Source organism: Salvelinus fontinalis, chromosome 2, assembly GCF_029448725.1.
Source record: "Salvelinus fontinalis isolate EN_2023a chromosome 2, ASM2944872v1, whole genome shotgun sequence".
Classification (NCBI taxonomy): domain Eukaryota; kingdom Metazoa; phylum Chordata; class Actinopteri; order Salmoniformes; family Salmonidae; genus Salvelinus; species Salvelinus fontinalis.
The window spans coordinates 56,861,444-56,880,627 of record NC_074666.1 but is presented as its reverse complement, the minus strand read 5'-3'; the positions used below and the strand labels follow the sequence as shown (position 1 = coordinate 56,880,627).

Genomic DNA, 19,184 nt, shown 5'->3' with positions numbered 1-19,184 from the left:
ATAGAGTTTCGCACTCTTGCTGCATCCAGTGACTGGAACGAGCCGGCGTTGCTCGCTCGTTTTCTGGAGGGACTTCACGCTGAGGTTAAGGATGAGATTCTCTCCCGGGAGGTTCCTTCCAGCGTGGACTCTTTGATTGCACTCGCCATCCGCATAGAACGACGGGTAGATCTTCGTCACCGAGCTCGTGGAAGAGAGCTCGCGTTAACGGTGTTTCCCCTCTCCGCATCTCAACCATCTTCTCCCATCAGCTCAGAGACTGAGCCCATGCAGCTGGGAGGTATTCGCATCTCGACTAAGGAGAGGGAACGGAGAATCACCAACCGCCTTTGTCTCTATTGCGGTTCTGCTGGACATTTTGTCATGTCATGTCCAGTAAAAGCCAGAGCTCATCAGTAAGCGGAGGGCTACTGGTGAACGCTACTACTCAGGTCTCTCCATCAAGATCCTGTACTACCTTGTCGGTCCATCTACGCTGGACCGGTTCGGCTGCTTCCTGCAGTGCCTTGATAGACTCTGGGGCTGAGGGTTGTTTTATGGACGAAGCATGGGCTCGGAAACATGACATTCCTCTCAGACAGTTAGGGAGGCCTACGCCCATGTTCGCCTTAGATGGTAGTTCTCTCCCCAGTATCAGATGTGAGACACTACCTTTAACCCTCACAGTATCTGGTAACCACAGTGAGACCATTTCCTTTTTGATTTTTCGTTCACCTTTTACACCTGTTGTTTTGGGTCATCCCTGGCTAGTATGTCATAATCCTTCTATTAATTGGTCTAGTAATTCTATCCTATCCTGGAACGTTTCTTGTCATGTGAAGTGTTTAATGTCTGCTATCCCTCCTGTTTCTTGTGTCCCCTCTACTCAGGAGGAACCTGGGGATTTGACAGGAGTGCCGGAGGAATATCATGATCTACGCACGGTCTTCAGTCGGTCCAGAGCCAACTCTCTTCCTCCTCACCGGTCGTATGATTGTTGTATCGATCTCCTTCCGGGGACCACTCCCCCTCGGGGTAGACTATTCTCTCTGTCGGCTCCCGAACGTAAGGCTCTCGAGGATTATCTGTCTGTTTCTCTCGACGCCGGTACCGTGGTGCCTTCTTCCTCTCCCGCCGGAGCGGGGTTTTTCTTTGTTAACCTGTCTAGGATCAGCGTGGCGCTAGCGGCATCCCCCCCCCCCCCCACTGAAAAACCAGTGCCGCGAAATTCAAAAAAAATATTTTTTTTAAATATTTAACTTTCACACATTAAAGTCCAATACAGCTAATGAAAGACACAGATCTTGTGAATCCAGTCAACATTTCCGATTTTTTAAATGTTTTACAGGGAAGACACAATATGTAAAGATGTACATCTATTACCTAAAAACACATTAGCATAATCCACCATCTTTTATTTGTCCACCAACACCAGTAGCCATCACCAATTCGGCTAAACTAAGATATTTATAGCCCCTAACCAACAAAAAAACTCATTAGATGACAGTCTGATAACATATTTATGGTATGGGATAGGTTTTGTTAGAAAAAAGTGCATATTTCAGGTAGATGGCATAGTTTACAATTGCACCCACCATCACAAATGGACTAGAATAATTACAATGAGCAACGTGTTTACCTAACTACTAATCATCAAACATTTCGTAAAAATACACAGCATACACGAATCGAAAGACACAGATCCTGTGAATACAGACAATATTTCAGATTTTCTAAGTGTCTTACAGCGAAAACACAATAAATCGTTATATTAGCTTAGCACATAGCAATTAGCAGCCCAGCATTGATTCTAGCCAAAGTGAGCGATAAAAGTCAACATCGCCAAAAGATATTAATTTTTTCACTAACCTTCTCAGAATTCTTCCGATGACACTCCTGTAACATCACATTACAACATGCATATACAGTTTGATCGAAAATGTTTATATTTAGCCACCAAAATCATGGTTAGACAATGTGAAATGTGAAAGCTGGTAAAGAAAAAGTCCTTGCGCCACTTAGACAGTGATCTACTCTTATACATAAATACTCATAAACGTGACTAAAAAATATAGGGTGGACAGGGATTGATAGACAATTTAATTCTTAATACAATTGCGTTATTACATTTTTTAATTTATCCTTACTTTTCAATACAGTTTGCGCCAAGCGAAGCTACGTCAAAAAACATGGCGTCCTAAGCCACTAAAATGTTTCGACAGAAACACGATTTATCATAATAAAAATGTCCTACCTTGAGCTGTTCTTCCATCAGTATCTTGGGCAAAGGATCCTTTCTTGGGAGAAATCGTCTTTTGGTGGAAAGCTGTCCTCTTGCCATGTGGAAATGTCAACTGCGTTCGGGATGAACTGAAAAGCGTGCCCAACTTTTCACATCGTTGCAAAAATAAATGTCCCAAAATCGCACTAAACGGATATAAATTGCTATAAAACGCTTTAAATTAACTACCTTATGATGTTTTTAACTCCTATAACGAGTGAAAAGATGACCGGAGAAATATAACAGGCTAAACTAACGCTTGGAACAGGAGAGGGTCGGTGTCTTCCACGCGCGTTACGCAGCAAGAAAAGACTTGCTAGCTAAAGGTTTTTTTCATTTGTAGGGCCTGTGAACGCGCAATCGACCCCATTGGAATCGTCATCACGTAAAGGCATCCAGGGGAAGACGTAAGAAGTGTCCGTATAGTCATAGCAACGACAGTGCCCTTTTAAATGACTTCAGAAGAGTGGCCAACATTTCTGAAATCTGAATCCATGTCAGGGAAATTGCTGTAGAATGGGCTCTGTTCCACTTAGAGACAAAATTTCAACTCCTATAGAAACTATAGACTGTTTTCTATCCAATAATAATAATAATATGCATATTGTACGATCAAGGATTTTGTGGGAAGCCGTTTAAAAAATTAGCCAAATTAGCATAAATAGTCTAAACAGCGCCCCCATCCCCAACAGGTTAACGACACTCAGGTGTATCCTATTTACTCATTATGATTTCCCTGTTGAAAGCGGTGTGTTTTCTGTTGTCCTTCCTTCCTTTCAGCTGAAGCTTGAATTGTTTACCGTATGCGGTTGTCTCCTGAGTGAGTTTTCGAGACTTAGTGTTTGTTGTTTTTTCAGTAAAGTATTATGTTTATCCTTAACCACTGATTCCTCGTCTGGTCTCTAATCTGCACCTGGGTCCAACCTCACCACGTCACACACAGCGTGTTCTACTCATCGTGAAGCTATGAGACATGAGATGAATAAGGCACTAGAGGGACATTTACTGTTTGCGACTGATTGTAACACTCTCAATTCCAGTGCAGTTAGACATAAACTTTCATGACTCATCTGAAACCCCCTCTTAACTTCTTTCTCAGAACAGGGACCTGGTCCTACTGCTTTTCAGTGACTAGGAAAACAACTGTCTCGTAACAACAGATCTATTCATAGCTAATATACTGAGTCGCTCAGTCTTGATTTGGAATGTGGAACAGCATGCGTAGCGAAGGTATGCTGGGCCTCGGTATACGTCGACAGCGCCTCTGTGTAGCGCTACAGCACTCAGCAAGGCTAAAACCCATGTAGCCTTCTCTAGGTCTGCTCTCTTATTTAAATCATCAACTGGAACGTCTGGACATAACGGAATAAGTAGATCAGCCACATTAGGCAACGGCTATGAACGGTGTCTCAACTATCTGTGGGATATGTCACACACACTATCCTTCAGAGAAGATCACTCCGATGAAAAGTACAAGCCAAACATTTATAACGGACATTTCTTTCTATCCTATTCTCACTCCTCCCTGTGTGATCAAACTACAACTCTGCCGTCAAGTGGGAGATAGATTTTGTTCCTGGATAAGTGTCTAAACAAACTGCAGGTTAAAGATATAAAAACCACAGAGTCATCATGGGAAATCATCACTTCACAATGACACTATGAAAGACAGTTATTTTGGCATTGCCAAGTTATATTCGTAGGGATGGAGACAAACAAAGAAAATGTAGTAAATCAGTCATTTCAAGATCCTGCTAATACACATTTTCCCAGTAATGTTGATTTCTGAAGCGTTGGCCTGTTGTCATGGATATAAAAGACAGTCTCACTACTCCCCCTGGTGTGTGAATGCTGACATCCCTGGCAAGGCTTGTGGGCGATGGTAGAGAAGTGGTGTGGTATTTGAGGTTGATTGGCACACAGTCTGTTTAAAGCCATCCGTTATACATTCAGTTAAAAAGGGAAGCAGTGCTAGACTGTGAGACAAAACTGATTGTCTGTCTGGTTTCGATGAACACAACGACAATGCGGTCTACACTTCATACCCTTATCACAGTCTCTCTGTTGGCATGTAAGTCCTGCCTGTCTTAATCTGTGTAAATCATGAACCTCAGTCAGGTAAAACGAATCAATCAAAAACTTAAGGAAATGTCTAATGCGCTCTTCTGTTTGTCTGAGACTGGTGCACTATTGAGGTCCCACTAACGTGTCCGCGATTGTGTTTCTGTTGCCTGCAGTGTGTGATGGCGTCATGGAGACAGTGGTTGGTGTTGCAGGTAGGACGGTATCTCTGATCTACAGGTATGACACCGCTACCCTGGGTCTGACAGAGGTGTGCTGGGGGAGAGGAGCACATCCGTCTCTATTCGGCTGTGAGAACACAGTCATTGCTACTAATGGAGTAGAGGTGACCTACAGGAGGTCGTACAGACACAGGTTACCAGGGAAGCTTCGGAGTGGAGATGTCTCTCTCATTATCTACAACGTCGAAGAGGGAGACTCTGGGTTCTACCACTGTCGTGTGGCGCAATCAGGACTGTTCAACGACCTGACGCACACCGTTCATTTAATTGTTCGACAAGGTGAGAATATACAACTGTTATCATGAATACAAAGGTTAGGGCTGGGAATTTGGCCATGGGTATGTGGACAACTGTTCGTCGAACATCTCATTCCTAAATCATGGGCATTAATATGGAGTTGGTCCCCACTTTGCTGCTATAACAGCCTCTACTCTTCTTGGGAAGGCTTTCCACTAGATGTTGGAACATTGCTGCGGGGACTTGCTTCCATTCAGCCATAAGAGCATTAGTGAGGTTGGGCACTGATGTTGGGCAATTATGCCTGGCTCACAGTTGGCGTTCCTATTCATCCCAAAGGTATTCGATGGGGTTGAGGTCAGGGCTCTGTGCAGGCCAGTCAAGTTCTTCCACAATTTGACAAGCCATTTCTGTATGGACCTCGCTTTGTGCACGGGGGCATTGTCATGCTGAAACAAGAAACGACCTTCCCCAAACTGTTGCCACAATGGTGGAAGCACCGAATTGTCTAAAATGTAATTGTATACTGCAGCATTCAGATGTCCCTTCAATGGAACTAAGGGGCCTAACAGAAACCATAAAAAACAGCCCCAGACCATTATTCCTCCTCCACCAAACTTTACAGTTGGCACTATACATTCAGGCAGGTAGCGTTCGCCTGGCATCCACCAAACCCAGATCGTCTGTCGGGCTACCAGATGGTGAAGCGTGATTTATCACTCCAGAGAACACATTTCCACTGCTCCAAAGTCCAATGGCATCAAGCTTTACACCACTCCAGCCGACGCTTGGCATTGCTCATGGTGATCTTAGGCTTGTGTGCAGCTGCTTGGCCATGGAAACCCATTTCATGAAGCTCCCGACTAACAGTTATTGTGCTGATGTGGCTTCCAGTTTGGAACTCGGTAGTGAGTGATGCAAACGAGGACAGACAATTTTTACACGCTATGTGCTTCAGCACTCGGCGGTGCCATTTGGTGAGGTTGTGCGGCCTACCACTTTGCGGCTGAGTCGTTGTTGCTCCTAGACGCTTCCACTTCAAAATAACAGCACTTACAGTTGCCCGTGGCAACTCTAGCAGGGTAGAAATTTGACAAACTGTCTTGTCGGAAAGGTGGCATCCTATGACGGTGGCACGTTGAAAGTCACTGAGCTCTTAATTACGGGCCATTCTATTGCCAATGTTTGTTTATGGAGAGTGCATGGTTGTGTGCTCGATTTTATACACCTGTCAGCAGTGAGTGTGACTGAAGTAGCCGAATCCACTCACTTGAAGGTATGTCCACATACTTGTTATGTCTATGTTATGTGTGAAAAATTCAGTTATAAATTCTTCTGCCATAGTTCGAAACAGTTTATCATCTAGTAGGCTTTGATTATATTTCCAGTATCCTCGCCCACGTGGAAATTCTGTAAGAGTAATATATATATGCCAATTATGTGATGATCCTACCGCATTCTGTCCCCTATCAACACTTTTTCAACTTTTGGTGCCAGAGAGAATGGCATAAGAAATTGATTAAGCCTCCACCATGTATATCTCACTAGGTCAGGGTATTTAAGTCTCCATATATCCACTAATTCCAATATATCCATGAAATTCATGATTTCCTGAGGGTGATAGTTTGTAGTGTGATTTCCTTTCCGGTCCATAGAGGTATTTAAGACCATATTAAAATCTCCCACCATAATAATAGAGTCTAGTGTTGCTTGTAGAGTTGATAAATTCTTATATATATTTTCAAATAAGCTTGGATCATCATTATTTGGACTGTATAGGTTAATAAGCCATATATGTTTATGGTCCAATAACATATTAAAAATAATCCATCTACCTTGATGATCTGTTTGGACAATTCTCACATTTTGGATCAAAATTACTGTTAATTAAAACCATCATCCCTTTTGAATTTCTTTGCCCATGGGAGAAGTATGTTTCACCCCACAGTCCTTTTTCCACAAAACTTCTTCTAAAATTGTTGAATGGGTTTCCTATAAACATTATATCCCTTCTCTTTTAGCCAGGTAAATACTGATCGCCTTTCCTTATTATCTGCTAGGCCATCACAATTATAACTGGCTATACTTATTTCACCACTTACCATAATGAGACACAACTTTAAATTCTATTTATCAAAATATATGTTTGTAAACGTACCACTAAAAAGTAACATGATGATTGATTGTCTACTGTATATAGTTGTACCATGATATTTGCATTGCAACTAAGTAAACCTCCAAATGGTCCCCACTATTCCACCCTCTAAAAGCCCTCCTCATCCCGAGTTGGGTTGTCATCCCAGTGCCCGGCAGACAACCCCCGACCCCCGTATCCCATAGCCCTGAAAAGACTGGGATCCATCCTTCGAAAAGAGCATACAGTGCCATTTACAGAACATAAGTAGATCAACTGCCAAATGCATTTCCAACGCCCTAACCTCGATTTGTATTATATATAGCCATCAAAACATATATATACTGTATATATTTTAAGAATCCTGTTTCTTATTTTCCATAATTAGCTATTAATATTTGTAGTCATTTTGGCAATTTATGAAAATGATTTTACCGCTCACCAGTCTCGCCATTATCAAAATTACATTATTACAAGCAATTATTATATTAGCAAACAATTGCTGTGAATCATCCTCTATTGTCCCTAACATCTTTGACTCCTTCGCAACAGTTGTGGGATACACACATACACCCACACACACACTCATACACACTCAACCCTTTCCGCCCACACAACCATAGGCTCACATTCTCAACACTTGCACATCCCAGAGCCCAACTCAAGAAAGGTTTTGATTTACAAATGCATTTACAGTTGCAGCCGTATGAGGAGATGATGGAGGTCAAATGTACACCTTTTCCCTGAAACACCCGCAACACGGTCCCCCGTATTGACCATATTCCCAAGCATCTCCACGCAGTCAGACTTTTGAATTTGTGCCACCAGGGCCACAATAATATACCCCTTCTCTGAATGTCCAAATGTGACCCCCTCCCCATGGGTTACTGCAGCTAGTGTTGCCAGCACTGCCACTGCCTGGGTGGGGGAATCCCCACCGGCTAGGTACAAGGTTGTCAAGGTTCTCATTAGCAGCTTTGAGAATTTCCTTGTGTAGTATGCTCTCCCTTTAGGGGGCTTGTGGACCGTTCCATTAATATAGGATCATTAATTAATTAATTAAATATAATTTATTTGAAACATTTTGTTCCCCATCATAGGACAATAAATAAATTAAAGGTATAATTTATTTTAAAGTTGTTTCACCATGATAGGACAATAAATAAATAAGACGTATAATTCATTATAAAAAGTTTATCCATCATCTGAACAACATTGAAAGCTCTCTCACACCCCTGCTCTTTGCAGTACATTGGTTCTGGGATATGCAACCATTTCATTTCTCACTCAACGCCACACTTTCCCAAACATAACAAATAAAAAAATATAAAAAAACACACACCACACCACACATACTGTGCCTTCTGTTTACTGAGTTTTAATCTTCACCATGTTGAATTAGTGCTTGTGTGTTCCAATGAGTTATATTTGAAGATATACAGAAAAGCTATATTTTTTATTGTATTGTTACAATCCATAACCGGGCTAGAATTGTGTTTCATTATTTTCCTCGTCAATGAGAACTTTGTAATATTTTAAAATAACCATGGAGTAATTTTTGCGTCTCTGAACAACTGGTTATCAATATATAGTTTATTGACGACGAGAGCTAATCGTTTCCCTTTTAATCTATTTTCTTTGAAAATTGGATATAGAACTTTACGCCGTTCTACAATTTCCTTCGGGAACTTGTCATTCATGCCAATTTGGGTCCCAGCAAGTCTTTTACCCAGGCTTTTAAACATTATTTTATCTTTAAAGGAAGCAAATTTGGCAACGATTGGGCGTTCATACCTTTGTCCTCTCTGTCCGAAGAGGTGTACACGTTCGAGTTGGATTTTGTCGATAGCTTCGCATGGAATCTGAAGCGCTGTGAGGAGGAACTCTCTAACTACAGATTCAGGAACTTCTCCTTCTTTCTCTTGGATACCTGTAAGTACCAGATTCTCTCTCATGGATCTAGTCTGTATGTCAAGTAAGGCTTCTCTCAGAACGGCGTTCTCCTTTTTCATGTTCATTCACTTCGGTTTCAATCTTATTGACATGCATTTAGTTTTACTATCATTTAACAGCAGTTGGAGGCCACAGAAGGAGTGTTGTATGGCATTGAAGCTAATTTGGAGGTTTGTTAACACAGTGTCCAAAGAAGGGCCAGATGTATAACAAATTGTGTCGTCTGCATAGAGGTGGAACAGAGAATCACCAGCAGCAAGAGCGACATCATTGATATATAGAGAGAAAAGAGTCGGCCCGGTAATTGAACCCTGTGGCACCCCCATAGAGACTGCCAGAGGTCCGGGCAACAGGCCCTCTGATTTGACACACTGAACTCTATCTGAGAAGTAGTTGGTGAACCAGGCGAAGCAGTCATTTGAGAAACCAAGGCTGTTGAGTCTGCCAATAAGAATGCGATGATTGAGTCGAAAGCCTTGGCCATGTCTATGAAGACGGCTGCACAGTGCTGTGTTTTATTGATGGCGGTTATGATATCGTTTAGGACCTTGAGCGTGGCTGAGCTGCACCCATGACCAGCTCGGAAACCAGATTGCATAGTGGAGAAGGTACGATGTGATTCGAAATGGTCGGTGATCTGTTTGTTAACTTTGCTTTCGAAGATTTTAGAAAGGCAGGATGGATATAGGTCTAACAGTGTGGGTCTAGAGTGTCTCCCCATTTGAAGAGGGCGATGATCGCGGCAGCTTTCCAATCTTTGGTGATCTCAGACGATACGAAAGAGAAGTTGGAATTAATGCTACAGGAAGCAAATTTCTGTTTGAAAAAGCTAGACTTACCTTTCCTAACTGACCGAGTATATTGGTTCCTGACTTCCCTGAAAAGTTGCATATCGCCGGGGCTATTCGATGCTAATGCAGAGAACACCACAGGATGTTTTTGTGCTGGTCAAGGGCAGTCAAGTCTGGAGTGAACCAAGGGCTATATCTGTTCTTAGTTCTACATTTTTTGAACGGGGCATGCTTATTTAAGATGGTGAGGAAAGCACTTTTAAAGAGCAACCAGGCATCCTCTACTGACGGGATGAGGTCAATATCCTTCCAGGATACCTGGGCCAGGTTGATTAGAAAGGCCTGCTTGCTGAAGTGTTTTAGGGAGCGTTTGACAGTGATGAGGGGTGGTCATTTGACCACGGACCCATCACGCACGCAGGCAATGAGGCAGTGATCACTGAGATCCTGGTTGAAGACAGCAGAGGTGTATTTAGAGGGCAAGTTGGTCTAAGAGGGTGCCCATGGTTACGGATTTAGGGTTGTACCTGGTAGGTTCCAGAAATAATTTGTGTGAGATTGTAGGACGGCCGAGGTGTTAAGCATATCCCAGTTTAGGTCACCTAACAGTACGAACTCTGAAGATAGATGGGGGGCAATCAATTCACATATGGTGTCCAGGGCACAGCTAGGGGCTGAAGGGGGTCTATAACAAGCGGCAACGGTGAGAGACTTGTTTCTGGAAAGGTGAATTTTTAAAAGTAGAAGCTCAAATTGTTTGGGCACAGACCTGGATAGTATGACAGAACTCTGCAGGCTATCTCTGCAGTAGATTGCAACTCTGCCCCATTTGGCAGTTCTATCTTGTCAGAAGATGTTATAGTTAGGGATGGAAATGTCAGGATTTTTGGTGGCCTTCCTAAGCCATGATTCAGACATGGCTAGGACATCAGGGTTTGGGGAGTGTACTAAAGCAGTGAATAAACAAACTTAGGGAGGAGCCTTCTAATGTTAACATGCATGTAACCAAGACATTTACGGTTACAGAAGTCAACAAATAAGAGCGCCTGGGGAATGGGCGTGATGCTGGGGGCTGCAGGGCCTGAGTTAACCTCTACATCACCAGAGGAACAGAGGAGAAGTAGGATAAGGGTACGGCTGAAGGCTATAAGTACGAGTCGTGTAGTGCGTTAGGAACAGAGAGTAAAAGGAGCAGATTTCTGGGCGCAGAAGAATACATTCAAGGCATAATGTACAGACAAGGGTACAGTAGGATGTGAGTACAGTGGAGGTAAACCTAGGCATTGAGTGACGAAGAGAGAGGTTTTGTCTCTAGAGGCACCAGTTATGCCAGGTGAGATCACCGCATGTGTGGGGTTGCAACATAAGGGCTATCTACGGCATATTGGACAGGGCTAGGGGCTCTACAATGAAATAAGACAATAATCACAGACCAAAACAGCAATAGACAAGACATATTGACATTAGGGGGAGGCATGTGTAGACGAGTGATCATAGGGTCCAAAGCGTAGCACTAGATGAGTCAGGGAGCCAATTCCGTAGTCACTGCTACACTAGGCAAGCTGGAGACACGGCGACTCAGAAAGCTAGGAGGCCGGGACTAGCAGATGGGCATCTGGCGACGTCGCAATGGAAGAGCCTGTTGAAACCACCTCGGACGGTTATGTCGGCAGACCAGTCGTGATAGCTCTGCGGGGCGCCGTGTCGGCAGTAAAGGGTCCAGGCCTTTTGTATCCCATAATTGGCTGGTGGACCTCTTTGGCTAGCCGGGAGATGGGCCTAGCTCCAGGCTAGCTCCAGGCTAACTGATGCTTGCTTTGGGACAGAGACGTTAGCCAGGAGTAGCCACTCGGATAGCAGCTAGCTAGCTGTGATTATCCGGTGTAAAGGTTCAGAGCTTGAGGTAGGAATCCGGAGATGTGGTAGAGAAAAAGCAGTCCGATATGCTCTGGGTTGATATCGTGCTGTGCAGACTGGCAGGAATTGACCGGGTTGAGGCTGGCTGATGACTGAGTTAACGGTGAGGACCTCTAGCAGTAGCTAACTGACTACTAGCTAGTAGCTAGTTAGCTGGCTAGCTTCTGATCAGGGTTCCGGTTCTATAGTATAAAAATAGCAGATCTGTACCAAATGTGGTGAGGCGGGTTGCAGGAGAGTATATTCAGTCCGTAGATGGAAAGTGAGATTAAAATATATACATAAGAAATTAAAATATATACGAAGAAAATGATATAAACACGTTACAGGACGGGACAAGACAAATACACATGTCTGACTGCTACGCCATCTTGGTGTAGATACACACATCTGACTGCTACGTCATCTCTGTTCCTCTGGTGATGTAGAGGTTAATCCAGGCCCTGCAGCCCCCTTCGACCTCAACCCACTTGAGATGGTTTGGGATGAGTTGGACTGCAGAGTGAAGGCTAAGCAGCCAACAAGTGCTCAGCATATGTGGGAACTCCTTCAAGATTGTTGGAAAAGCATTCCAGGTGAAGCTGGTTGAGAGAACGCCAAGAGTGTGCAAGCTGTCATCAAGGCAAACGGTGGCTACTTTGAAGAATCTCAAATATAAAATATATTTTGATTTGTTTAACACTTTTTTAGTTACTACATTATTCCATATATGTTATTTCATAGTTTTGATGTCTTCACTATTATTCTGCAATGTAGAAATTAGTCAAAAATAAAGAAAAACCCTTGAATGAGGTGTGCCCAAACTTTTCACTGGTACTGTAACAACAATAATATACCGATATGTAGTTGTATTGATTTTCCTCCCCATCACAAATAGTGTGGCTTCTGTTTCATTGACGCATACATCATGAATGATTATTCTGTTGCAATAAAGGCCATCGCTACCACGCAAAATGTGCACTTTTCCCAGAAACAACAAGCCTATGAAAACCATAGTTCTAATTTTGAAACTGTCTGTAATATCACATTATTTAATGTGTTTTTAAAGAGAAATCAATGTTGTTGTGTTCTACTCCTGTAGCACCTGTCGTACCAACTGTCATCCCAACAGTACCAGCCCAACTTCTGCCCATCACAGACACACCTGGGTCCTCTGTTATACCAGAAAAGAGCAGACAAGGTATGTTTTGTCTGTCACTGTCTTTAACGTAACCTCACGTTTCTCCTTATAGTTTGAAGTTTCCTTCAATGTGTTAAGCTGTATGTTTGTAAACCAAAAAATATCCCATAAAATCTATGCTTTCATTTCTAGCACCTTTTGTCACAACTGCCCCAGCAATGTTGTGTTTTTAAACCGAAATATATGTTGTTGTTTGTTTTTTGTACTCCTTTAGCACCTCTCGTCCCAACTGTCATCCCAACTATTGTCCCAACCGCGAAAGAACAACCACTGCCCATCACAGAAACATCTGGGTCCCTTTTCACACCAGAGAAGAGCAGAGAAGGTATCTGATATCAACACCAACACTGAATATGTTTGATAAATCTGTATTGCACATGAAGATAGATCAGGAAAAAGTCATTGATACTACAGTTAGTCAAGGTTTGAGATGTCGGCATCTTTTTTCTTACTAGGTGAGCAAGGTCCTGCTATGCTTTATGACTGCACCACAGGCCCAGTAATAGGTCTTGTCAAGGGAATTAAGGTACAGTGCAACTGGATATGAAGCAAATTATATCCAAAATTCCCCTAAGCGACATACAACCAGAATATTTGTACATAAAAACCTAAATGCCTTTATAAGGTAGCAAAATGCAAATCTTATGCAAATACTTCAACATTTCTGTTTCAACTTTGTCTTCAATCACTGTGCCTGAAACAACACTATGACTGTAACCCACAGCAGAAAATGGCATCTCCATCTCTGGAAAGCTACATAGGACACACTGTCCGAGTGGGAGCAATCGCTTTCATCCCTGGTCTGATCCTAGCAGTTCTTCTTAGTGAGTGGTGGAGCAGTCACAGCAATTACATTTCTTTCATCAATCATGACATGGATATAATACATTTTCTTGTTCTATCAGGGCATTAGCTTAATCAATGTGTCGCAACTGTCTGTTCTTGATCCTATTGGAGCAATTCTTTGTTCAGGGGTTAATAATGTCAGAGAAGAATTGAGCTGCTTAAAACAGTTTGCCTCTCAAAGTGGATGTGAAAGTGTTGACTCATGTTTTTTCTGCATGGTATGCATTAAATGTCTGTCTCTTTCCATCTAGGTCTGAGGCGGTCCAGAAATAGCCGAGTCAGAGGAGAACCTGCCAGTTCCCCCATTGTCAGCAGCAGGAACTCTAGAGTGGAAATACCTCTCAGTCACCATGATACAGATGCCTGGATCTATGATGCACCTACAGATGTATAGACTCATCAAAATATATGATCATATATACTATTTCACTCAATAATTAATTAAGTATACTCAGTTCTTCAGTTTTTCAACACGTTGTGACATTGCTTATATAGGACCAGGTTACTAACACTGAGTTGCCCCCCCCCCCCCCCCCCCCCACCTACTACTATACCCTGTTTAAAGGCACTTACATTTTTTGTCTTTCCCATTCACCCTCTGAATGACACAGATACATAATCCATGTCTCAAGGCTTAAAAACCATCTTTCAACCTGTCTCCTCCCCTTCATGTACACTGATTTAAGTAGATTTAACAAGTCACATCAATTAGGGATTATTGCTTTCAGCTCGATTCACCTGGTCAGTCTATGTTATGGAAAGAGCAGGATTTTAAAAATGTTTTGTATACTCTAGCTATGTTATCGAGCCATGTTTTTTTTTGTGATGAGGTGTAATTGAAAAGATAAGTAAATACCACTCAAGAGAAAGTTTTTTTTCCCTTGAGTCTTGATTCTACACCACATAACATTAAATGCAACCTTCCACAGAATTGACACGAGCAAATGGTTTTTGTTTGAATTTCTTTTCAATTAAGAACTATGTGAACTTTCCAAAAACCTGTGCAGTTCTGTGTGTTATATGATTTGGATGTGCAGCCGCCCAAAGAAATAACCACAATTACCATCTCTGACTTTCTGAGTGCAACGGAAACATCTGAAAGCAGATGTCAAGTAGATGAAGTCATGTGCTCAGGAGGTTCGACTTTATTAAAGAGCGAGAGTTCAGATGACTGTGTATATATGCAGTTGGCGTTTGAATGGCGAAGGGTGAAGTGATATGACCCCATCATGGAGACTCACTGTGTTTTAGGCTGGTTTCTCCTCTGTCTACTTTCAGGTACGTGATGCACGATGGTCCCATCTCTTTTTGTGCAGTTCAAGAAGGTTTAATAAAATGTTGACCAAATAAACTAAAGTACAAAATAATTAAAAGTAACACAATATTGTTATGTTATTGTGAGGTCTACACTTGTTGTATTCGGCGCAAGTGACAAATAAAGTTTGATTTGATGTTTAGGCTGGTTATTTACTTGATAATAAGTGAATTAATAAATGACAATTGAAAGTATCTCTGTCCTCCTCTCCCTCCCTCTTTTCTAGTCAGTGAATGCATTGCCACAAAAGTCATTGGTATTGAGGGCCAGAATGTCACTCTGCCATGTAAATATAACACCAAAAAGCATGGTGTATCAGCCATATGTTGGGGGAGAGGAGCCATACCGAACTCTGGATGTTACAAGGAAATCATCTCATCTGATGGCATTAAAGTGACATGGAGATCTTCGATTAGATATCATTTATTCGGTGAGCTGAAGACAGGGGATGTCTCTCTAACCATCTTCAATGTCACTGAAAAAGACTCTGGACAATACGGCTGTCGTGTGCATGTTTACGGATTGTGGAATGATGAGAAACATCATGTCAACTTGAACATTGAGAAAGGTAAGAAATGCACAACATGCTATGATATACAGTAACTTGATGCTTTACAGGTGATCATTGTCAGCCTAATGAGTGATATTGTCACGACTTCTGCCGGAGTCGGTCCCTCTCCTTGTCCGAGCGGCGTTCGGCGGTCGACGTCACCGGGCCTTCTAGCCGTCACCGATCCACTTTTCATTTTCCATTTGTTTTGTCTTTGTTTTTTACACACCTGGTTTCAATTCCCCCATTACATGTTCATTATTTAACCCTCTGGTTTCCCCCATGTTTGTGTGCGTGTTTGTTTTATTGTAAGGCTGTATCTGACGGCTGGTATATTGTTACCGGGTTTTGTTATTACGCCCGTTTATTTCGTGGTACCAGTATTTTTCCAGCACCATAGTATTGTGTTTATACTGGTGTTTTCTTGAATTAAATACCTTGTCCACGCATCTCAGCTCTCCTGTGCCTGACACCTTTCACCAGTTACCCACAGCCTTGACAGATATTATGATTTCTTAGCATCTATATTTTTCAAGCTGAGCAGTTAGTATTGTATTGCTTTCTGATTTCAGCACCTGTCCCGACAACATCTCAGGCACCTGCTAAAGTGACCATAACTCAACAGACCACGGACAACCACACACACTGTATGGAACACAACGCACAGAATAACATCAGTCCATCAAAATCATAATTGTATACTGTTTATATTGCAGCATTATTCTTACATCTGAAAATACAACCTGTATTTTCCTCACTGTGTAGGTCATGTGACCACAAATTCCACAGAGTATTCAGACACATCCACGCTACCTTACAGCGAATCAATTTTGGTATGCATAGTTCCACACGGCAAATTCTGGCAAATAAGAAATCCCACTGTGTGACATGGTACTGAGATGTCGTTTTAACTGAATCTGTGATGTTAACAGGAGCAGATGACAGGCCATAAGCTGCCTGTGATCCTGGTGTCCATGCTACTGGTTCTGACAGGCGTGGTCATTGTGTCTGTTCTTGTTGTCTTGAGTAAGTACACACATCTCTACATTTGCCTGCATAATAAGTACTAATTCTCGTGAATATATCCCTAATGGTGTTGACAGTGTTACAAGAAGTTTTTCTGAATACTTTAACACAGTCTCTGTTAACGTAATTACAGGAAAGCGATGGAAAACAATTGCTACGGGAGTCCAAATGTAAGTATGCTAATCATGACTATACCTTTTCCAACTGACAGAGTAGATGAAATACCACAATATGCCAATAGAATAACTGAGTCAAAGTGCAATGTCCCTCCATGAGACATGTATGCCTAATTAGCAAAAACATTATGGCAACTGACCTGAGGTAATACTGAAACTACGAGTAATGAGAGCCAAGACCACAACACTCTGAGGAAGTGAAACAACCGGACTTCTTCTGAACACTCATGTGAACATCTTGTGAGCCGTTGGTACTCTTGTCTGTGTCGTTAATAAATATGACTTGCGATGACCTAACTGGCCAGTAGGTCATTGCTTTTAGAATCTAATACATATTACACATACAGTATTCTCCAGGCTGTGTCACAACCGGCCGTGATTGGGAGTCCCATAGTGCGGCGCACAATTGGCCCAGCGTCGTCCGGGTTAGGCTTTGGCCAGGGTAGGCCGTCATTGCAAATAAGAATTTGTTCTTAAGTTCTTAAGTGACTTGCCTAGTAAAATATAGGTTAAATAAAACATTTACAAAAAAGTCGCAATGCAGCGCAAAATAAGTATATTAAATCAATACAAACTTTATTTGCTATGTCAGCTTGTACACTAAAACTCAAACTTTTCTCAGCATTAATTCATCTGGATTGGAAAATCACTAGTGGAACTAAGCTATATAATGAAGTCAATAAAAGCATGCATGTCTCCCTTGGCTGTGTATTTACTGTTCTTTCCTTTAGCAGACCAGAGCACTCTGGCAGCACAGTCCTGTACAGCAACTCAGAGTCCAGCTTGGGTGTGCATACTCGAGATATGGCGGTAGAGAACGTCTATCAAATAGATGACAACGAGAGAGACGTCTATGAGGAGTGCCACCGACAAAGCATGGACACATCACCACAGTCATGCTGTTAAGACTGTGTAGTGCATAGCGGTAGCTCTGTGTTACAGGGCTGAGTCTGAACTTGTAGGCTAATGATTCAACCGGACAAGACAAGCTACAACAAAATCAGATGTTTTTTGGTGATAAATGAGTAAAACTTGATTTGTATATTTTAAATGTGTGTTTAAAAGGAAAAGCTCACTAATATAGCTATCTATGTATATTCAGCACTAACAGCGTAGGTTTCAATTACAATTACTGTATTTTTTCAATGTAGCAAGACATTGTTGAGCCTAGACGCTTCCACGTCAAAATAACAGCACTTACAGTTTATCGGGGCAACTCTAGCCGGGCAGAAATTTGACAAACTGACTTGTTGGAAAGGTGGTATCCTATGCCGGTGCCACGTAAAAAATCTCTGAGCTCTTAATTACGGGCCATTCTCCTGACAATGTTTGTCTATAGAGATTGCATGGCTGTGTTCTTGATTTTATACACCTGTCAGCAACGAGTGTGGCTGAAGTAGCTGAAATCACTAATTTGAAGGGGTGTCCAGATATTTTTGGCCATGTAGTGTACTTAGGTGCCGATCAAATCAAATTGTATTTGTCACATACACATGGTTAGCTGATGTTATTGCGAGTGCAGCGAAATGCTTGTGCTTCTAGTTCTGACAGAGCAGAAATATCGAACACGTAATCTAACAATTCCACAACAACTACCTAATACACACAAATCTAAGTAAAGGAATGGGATAAGAATATATACATATCAATATATGGATGAGCAATGACAGAACGGCATAGGCAAGCTGCAATAGATGTTATAAAATACAGTATATACATATGAGATATGCAAGATATGTAAACATTATTCAAGTGGCATTATTAAAGTGACGAGTGATCCGTTTATAAAAGTGGCCAATGATTTCAAGTCTGTATGTAGGCAGCAGCCTCTCTGTGTTAGTGATGGCTGTTAAACAGTCTGATGGCCTTGAGATATAATCTGTTTTTCAGTCTCTCGGTCTAAGCTTTGATGCACCTGTACTGACCTCACCTTCTGGATGGTAGCAGGGTGAACAGGCAGTGGCTCGGGTGGTTGTTGACCTTGATGATCTTTCTGGCCTTCCTGTGACATCGGTTGCTGTAGGTGTCCTGGAGGGCAGGTAGTTTGCCCCCGGTGATGCGTTGTGCAGACCGCACCACCCTCTGGAGAACCTTGCGGTTGTGGGCGGTGCAGTTGCCATACCAGGCGGTGATAGAGCCCAACAGGATGCTCTCGATTGTGCATCTATAAAAGTTTGTGAGGGTTTTAGGTGACAAGACACATTTCTTCAGCCTGAGGTTGAAGAGGCGCTGTTGCACCTTCACCACAATGTGTGGGTGAACCATTTCAGTTTGTCCGTGATGTGTACGCCGAGGAACTTAAAACTTTCCACCTTCTCCACTGCTGTCCCGTCGATGTGAATAGGGGGCTGATCTCTCTGCTGTTTCCTGAAGTCCACGATCATCTACTTCGTTTTGTTGACGTTGAGTGAGAGGTTGTTTTCCTGACACCACACTCTAAGTGCCCTCACCAATATGTATTCCGATTCTCAGGATTCTATATGGGTTCATTCTTGG

General features: G+C 42.3%; 2 protein-coding genes across 5 annotated transcripts; both read left to right on the top strand.

Annotated features, from left to right (window-relative positions):
- The first annotated feature begins 4,248 nt into the window (after window positions 1-4,248).
- On the top strand, window positions 4,249-14,158 carry havcr2 (hepatitis A virus cellular receptor 2). Of its 3 annotated transcripts, none has more exons than XM_055879517.1 (8): window positions 4,249-4,331; window positions 4,498-4,842; window positions 8,750-8,866; window positions 12,677-12,775; window positions 12,990-13,100; window positions 13,231-13,301; window positions 13,503-13,599; window positions 13,873-14,158. In XM_055879517.1, the coding sequence occupies exons 1-8, from the start codon at window positions 4,271-4,273 to the stop codon at window positions 14,013-14,015; spliced, it is 1,044 nt and encodes a 347-aa protein (XP_055735492.1). In that variant the 5' UTR covers window positions 4,249-4,270; the 3' UTR covers window positions 14,016-14,158. The 3 variants fall into 3 exon arrangements, with proteins under 3 accessions (XP_055735492.1, XP_055735484.1, XP_055735500.1); XM_055879509.1 differs by having other exon boundaries at window positions 13,500-13,599; XM_055879525.1 differs by lacking the exon at window positions 8,750-8,866 and having other exon boundaries at window positions 13,500-13,599.
- Window positions 14,152-18,478, top strand: LOC129821843 (T-cell immunoglobulin and mucin domain-containing protein 4-like). Of its 2 annotated transcripts, none has more exons than XM_055879546.1 (7): window positions 14,152-14,899; window positions 15,163-15,504; window positions 16,059-16,133; window positions 16,252-16,319; window positions 16,419-16,512; window positions 16,646-16,682; window positions 17,423-18,478. In XM_055879546.1, the coding sequence occupies exons 1-7, from the start codon at window positions 14,851-14,853 to the stop codon at window positions 17,592-17,594; spliced, it is 837 nt and encodes a 278-aa protein (XP_055735521.1). In that variant the 5' UTR covers window positions 14,152-14,850; the 3' UTR covers window positions 17,595-18,478. The 2 variants fall into 2 exon arrangements, with proteins under 2 accessions (XP_055735521.1, XP_055735513.1); XM_055879538.1 differs by having other exon boundaries at window positions 17,420-18,478.
- Window positions 18,479-19,184: the final 706 nt, after the last annotated feature.